The sequence below is a fragment of the Eurypyga helias genome, unplaced genomic scaffold (genome assembly GCF_000690775.1).
Source record: "Eurypyga helias isolate BGI_N326 unplaced genomic scaffold, ASM69077v1 scaffold21583, whole genome shotgun sequence".
In the NCBI taxonomy this organism is placed as follows: Eukaryota; Metazoa; Chordata; class Aves; order Eurypygiformes; family Eurypygidae; genus Eurypyga; species Eurypyga helias.
In genome coordinates this window covers 1-6027 of record NW_010240815.1, presented here as the reverse complement: position 1 = coordinate 6027, position 6027 = coordinate 1, and the positions used below count along the sequence as shown (strand labels likewise).

At 40.8% G+C, this 6027-nt stretch overlaps 1 protein-coding gene across 1 annotated transcript; it reads right to left on the bottom strand.

Annotated features, from left to right (window-relative positions):
* Positions 1–497: 497 nt before the first annotated feature.
* LOC104507331 (C-type lectin domain family 12 member B-like) lies at positions 498–5248 on the bottom strand (the record flags this gene model as incomplete). The annotated part of the gene is made up of 5 exons (XM_010148574.1): positions 498–663; positions 1473–1588; positions 3042–3196; positions 4312–4455; positions 5150–5248. Coding segments are annotated over 5 exons (680 nt in total), but the record flags the coding sequence as incomplete, so codon positions are not given.
* Between the last annotated feature and the right edge of the window lie 779 nt (positions 5249–6027).

Here is a 6027-nt window from a genome sequence, read left to right as displayed (position 1 = left end):
GCTGGCGCCTGGAACTAGGACAGTACTCCATCCTACCAGTGTATTAAAGCAGTCAGATCAACCAGACATCAGAAGCATCTCCGGATTGGAATTGTTTAATCCTCACCACTCGTGTTGTGTGACAGCTGTACAGTTATGAATCGTGAAGTTGTAACAGGACTGTATCAGTGCATGCTGGGAGACGTACAGCACCTTTATGTGCTTGCCTTGTCACTGTGCTTTTTTTCCTGGCCATCACTTTTGACCATTTTGTCCACCATTTCTGTTGCTTAAAACTGAGTAATCATTTGGCAGTTTTTCATCTGGAACAGGAGTCGTGTTGCTCCTGGAGCCTCTAACATTGCCCGTTTCCTTAGGATGAAGATATTTTTACATATGTCTAAAAGAGAATGAAAACATGGAAGTGCATTAGGTCGAACCAATGTATTTAAATTCTCATGTGATAGTTCTCAAAGACAAAATTAAAAAATCCAACCTTGCAGAACACCTTTAGCTTCTCATAAACCCTTTGGTCTGATAAACCAGTCCTCCTGGTTGTTACCTCGCTGTAATTGGATGGCAGGCTTCTCACAGATATAGAAAAGCTTTGCTGTACATGATTTGCTATATATGGTACTGTAATAGAAATATCCACAGTGTTGGACAGAGTGTACATGCTTTGCCCTAGGAAAGAAAAACCTTTGTTATTACATTTCACATCATTCAAAGGGTGCATTCTTGCCTCTTCCAAAAAGAGCTGTCTTTGCAAGAATTACTTATGTGACTTTCACAAGAATATATACCCCCAACAAAGAAATAAAGTGCTTAGTGGCATCATGCATGAACTCACAGGAGGCTAACACTGTTCTGAACATGCCGACAAGCACTTGCAGCAGAGTGTAAGGGTGGATCCTAAACCATTTCTTGTATCTGACATTAAGAAATGCTAACTTCTGGGTGCAGACTGGAGAGTGTCAGTGGCTGTTTCAACAGAAATCTTAAGAGGAGACTGCCCAATAATGAAAAGAAAATTTGGCAAAGCAGGTTTGAAAGCAAGAAGAAAAATATACTGAATTTCTGAAATAACATGGTAAACCAAAGTGAAATGATTCTAGAGAATAAACAGTGTCATATAAAATTAAAGAAGTATAAAGTCAAAAATGTGGAATGAACACCTTTTGGAGTTTTTTCCTTGTGTCCTCACTGAAACAAGGTGTCAAATACAAGCGAAGCATATGACATTCATGGTCCATCTGAAACTAAATTGCGGAAATAAACTTTCAGAGTTTTTTGCCAAACAATAGTGTTCAGATCACCTTCCAAGCAGTTCTGCATGAGGCCAAGAAAAATCTGAAATGGAAAGGTGAGACCCAGAATACAGAGAAACCTGCATAAAAGCTGGCTGCTCAATGGTTCCTTTGTGTCAGACTAAACTGGGAGTTGTGTGTGGTTGAGGACCAAATTTAGGTACTGTGGGAAAGCTGCCCACTTACCAAGACTTCTGTTCTTCTGTAAGAGCTGTGTTGTCTGCCCAATACCAGTCTCTCTGTTTATCTTGAAATGTTAATCCAAGCCAGTATATTCCTCTAGGAAATTTTTTTACCAGTTCCTATGCAGAGTAAGCACAATTCAAAACAGTTATTCAGGAAGATACTAAAAATAAATAATTAGGCTCAGAAGTTGAAAGCATTAATGGAAATTGCTTAAAGAATATAAATACCAAAAATTGCTAACTTGTCAGGGCAAGTTATCTTTTAGAGGAAAAGCCTAGTATCAAAGGAGGAATAATAGTAGAGCTGTTTTTAATTGGAGAGAAGATACATTTATAATGCTTAAGAGCAATGTCACCCTCGTCTACCTGATTTAAACCCTCTGGGTGAAACACTGGATCATTCTCCCCCATTTAGTCATGAATCATTCCTCCCCCTTTACTCTGTCTTTAGCATTTGTTAACAGTGAAAAAGAAGACCCTGCAGGGAGTTGTTGGGTTTGATTTGCTGAACCTTCACACTGGGCTCTAGAGTTGTTTACTTATTCCCAAAAGCTGGACCATGACAAGTAGAGGAGATCTTGAATTAAGCATTTGGCAATATTCTGTTCTTAAAAAGTTCTGAGCAGAATAGGTAGGTATGCTGCCTTTATCACTGATGCTGGAGGGAATTTCCTGAAGATCTGAACTCAATTTTTTTCTGTTGTTCTCCTTCCTTCACTATCATTGCCATTCCCATTGCACTTCTCCCGTTTGTCTTTTTCCTCACACCTCTCAATGCCGTGATTAAGACAGCTGGAACAAACTACACCTCACAATATTTGCTATCCTCAGTTTGGGAGGGTAAGAATAAAGCTTCTCTCCTTTTCTTCTGGGAGAAACCTTATGGCCTGCAACTCAGTGAGAAGGAAACTGGTGTCTATTGAGTGCTGGAGAGCAGGCAAGGCCAGACCTGACTGCTAGCTCTTGAGACATATTTTCTGCCTTCAGTCTTCCAGTACATCTGCTGGCATACAGAGTCAAAAGCATTGTATCACTCTACATCTGGCATTTTTCCTTCCCACCTCTGTTTTCATTTACTAAAAGATTAAACCAGATTTCAGCAAAGCACTGGCAAGTGTTTTAATTTCGATTGAAAAGATGAGATCAACTTTCGTGGAAAGAACTTTTACAAAATGGGGAGGACTATGGTTTGCCTGTGGGGAGACCAAGTTAAAAGAGGTTTTCACACTAATATCTTACTAAATCCTTGTATGCATATGTAATACTTGTTAAATCAGCAAAATCATTGCCCACAACAAAACAGCCATGAACCAGCTTTCATCAGTCACCCCAGTAATTAGTCAGCCACAACAAGCCAAGGCAAGATGGGCTGTGTCCAACTGTCAGCTGCTCTGAGGACTGCTCTTTGTGTGGTGATGACCAGTGCTATGCCTTAGCACTGCCCAGGGCATCCTAATCACTGTAGAAAAACTGCTCACAGTGCCATTTAAGAAAATCATGTGTGAGGTGAATAGCTGATAGAGTGCATGAACTTCCTCCATGCTAAACAGGGTGAGAAACCAGTCCATACCAGCTTTTCTGTCTCTTTTATGAGAAGAAGAGTAGAGTTTTGTGAGGAACAAAACTGGTGACTCTGTTCCCACGACTTGTCTTCTTCTGAGTGGTAGTAACACGTATCACCACCTTCCCACTTCCAGTTTGCAGGGCAGAGTACACAGGTCTGGCCTGGAAAAGGAAAACTATCATTCTATTTCTGTTCCCAGGATGACCCTCACAGAACACTGCTGTTGGCTGGTGACGACAAGATCTGTAGGGAATGAAGAAGTTTGAGATATTCCTCATTCAGTCAAAATCCCACTGTGGTCTCAGAAGGTTCTGTCAATGACAGAGATGAAAACTGAATCATCCCCCTATCTCTCCCATTCCTTTAGCACTGGGAGTAGGTTCAGGTGTTGCAAATGAGATTTATTTTGGCTAATTTTAGGAGTCTGCAAAGGTCAGCTGTGTTAACCCATCTGGATACCCGTTTTAATTCATGGACAAAAGTAGGTGTGTCTCGTGTGTGCTTTTTCTGTCATTTCAGGTGTCTTTCTTGCACTACAAGTTTCTCTTCATTGACTAAAAAGCTGGACAGTTACCTTCTCTGTGAAACAATATCCAGATAAATGAAACTCCCATTCCCGATAGTTACAACATCCATTTGCCTGATGCCTCTAGTCCTCAGAATATAATCTCAGAGGATGATTTCTCTGGCTGGCTCATTGTCAGATGTCACTTAAATAACCGAGCTGTGGCAAACTGATTTCAGAAACAGTGCTGCACTGAACAGTCAGGAGACAGGGAGTGAACACCCAGGTTGGTTTAACTGTGCTTCACCACACATCAGTTCTGACTTTAGGAGACTGCTGTCTTACCTGGGGTCGATACCAGTACACTATCCTGTGTGTGGATTGCTCTTCACATAGATTAAGTTTAATTCTCAGGCACCACTGTAAAATTGTCCATTAAATGCAGATGAGCATGTTGTAGAGATCCCTGAACTAGTGCTGATGGAAATAGTCATGTCCAGAAGCCATCCCACAGAACCCTTTTCTTATCGAAACTAAATCCTGAAACCCTGGTACCACTGCCAGCTCACACACCAGAGCACATATGGCCAGGCTGGGTGTTTCTCTCCAGGCACTGATAGCAGACATGCTCATTGCCTACTTTCTCGGTGCTCACATCTGAGAAGACACAGCTCACCTGAGGAGACAGACCTGAGTAGAAACAGAAGACACATCTCATTTCCTTCCCTGCCATGTTGAAGGATAAGCCCTCATCAAAACTTGTTGATTTACCATTATTTTTAAGGCTTTTTTCCCCTTCCAAGCACAGCTGGTTTCCTATTGCTTGCAGCATATTTGAGAAATTTCCATGCAGCTCATTCTTTGTCATATTGAGGTCACTAAGTTGTGTCCTGTAGTCCTTGGGAATCTGGAAAACTGAAATTCACAATAAGATATTTTCCACTGCTGTACTTCAGAAAAAGTGGGATGCAGAGATGGAATATCTTAGCAAATAATTAAGGATAAATAAACCATTTGGGATAAATGCTATTCCTCCCTGGACAATTGCATGTAAGGGCTGTTGAGATGGAGAACATTTGCATAGTAGATTTCTTATTATTTGGCTGTAAGTGAACAAAAAAATTCACTTGTCACTTTTAATCATATATTTCCATTGTGTATCTTTCTCTTATTTTGTTTTCCAGGCTGTCCTTTTTTACTAAAAATATGAACTTAAGCTCTGGATTGCAGTGGAATTGTGTCTGGGAGGTAATGAGCACAATCTGTTTACCAAGACACAAAGCTTCTCCCTTCCCTTCAGATCCAGCATTATGAAAGAGGAATTCATTCCATCCTTAGTCAATATAGCAGGATTGTGGACACAGTTTTCAGGAGACCAGACAATGGCAGCCAGAGCAAGCAGTGAATCTCCTACTCCACCCCTTTCCAGCTCTTCTCCATGTTGCTCATTTCTAGTCTCATCACATAAAGAAGAGGACAAAGATGCTGCGTCAAGGGAAAATACCTGGTTTGCCTGGTTGCCTGTTCTCAGCTGAACCAGAAATTTCACCTGAAGGATGTTATTCAGTAGCTTAAGCCCACCAGAAAACAGAAATGCATTAGTACTTACGTCGAACTGCCAGGGTCACCAGCGCCATCAGCAATGCCAGGCACAGAATGAACAAAATCAGCACTACTGGCCAGCAAGAGCGGGACGAAGTGGGCAGTCCTGGGAGGAATTCAATCATGAAATGGAGGTGCGATATTAAGGGAATGATGAACACATTAGCCTCATTAAATTGCAGCCATCTTCGTAATGCATTGATCAATAAATAATTGCTTTTATTTTATGGTTGTACATTCCCGCTGCAGAGTCTCTGCACACAGCAACAGATGCCCAAACAAAGTAAGAGAGTGAGAGATCACTACAGCTCAGTGGAGAATGTGGACAGTCTTTTCAAAGACCTTGGACTGTGGCAAGAAAAATTGAGAAACCAAGGTAACTGCAAAATTTAGAAAATTGATTGATCAAAGCTGAAAATAAATATGTATGGTTGTGTTAATTTGTGATGTGTGGTATATAGCTATGGTAACCTGGTTAATTTGAGTGCTACAGTAAAATCCCTAATGGTACCTTATGGCAGTTTGAGATTTCTAGCTAGGAATTTGTAGAGAGTTTTTCTGTACGTAGTTACAGCCTAGATAAGCACTCAATGGGGAGAAAAAGGAACAATCTTTTCCTGAGCAAAGGAAATTTTAAGTACGTGGGTCATCCAAAAGAGACCCTGTTCACAGGAGTTGGAATATTTAATGGATTAAGATGCACTGAAGGATGGAGAAATAGCATTCAGTTTGTCAGGGAAATACCAAATCTAAGTCAGATGTTAAAGTTGCCACTATATGAACTTTGTGGTGAGCTGCAGGCAGCTTGACAATAAAGGCAGTAGAATGGGAAGAGGAAATTGGTGTTCTAGAAATTAAAAGGAGTATTTAAAATTGGGGAGTGAA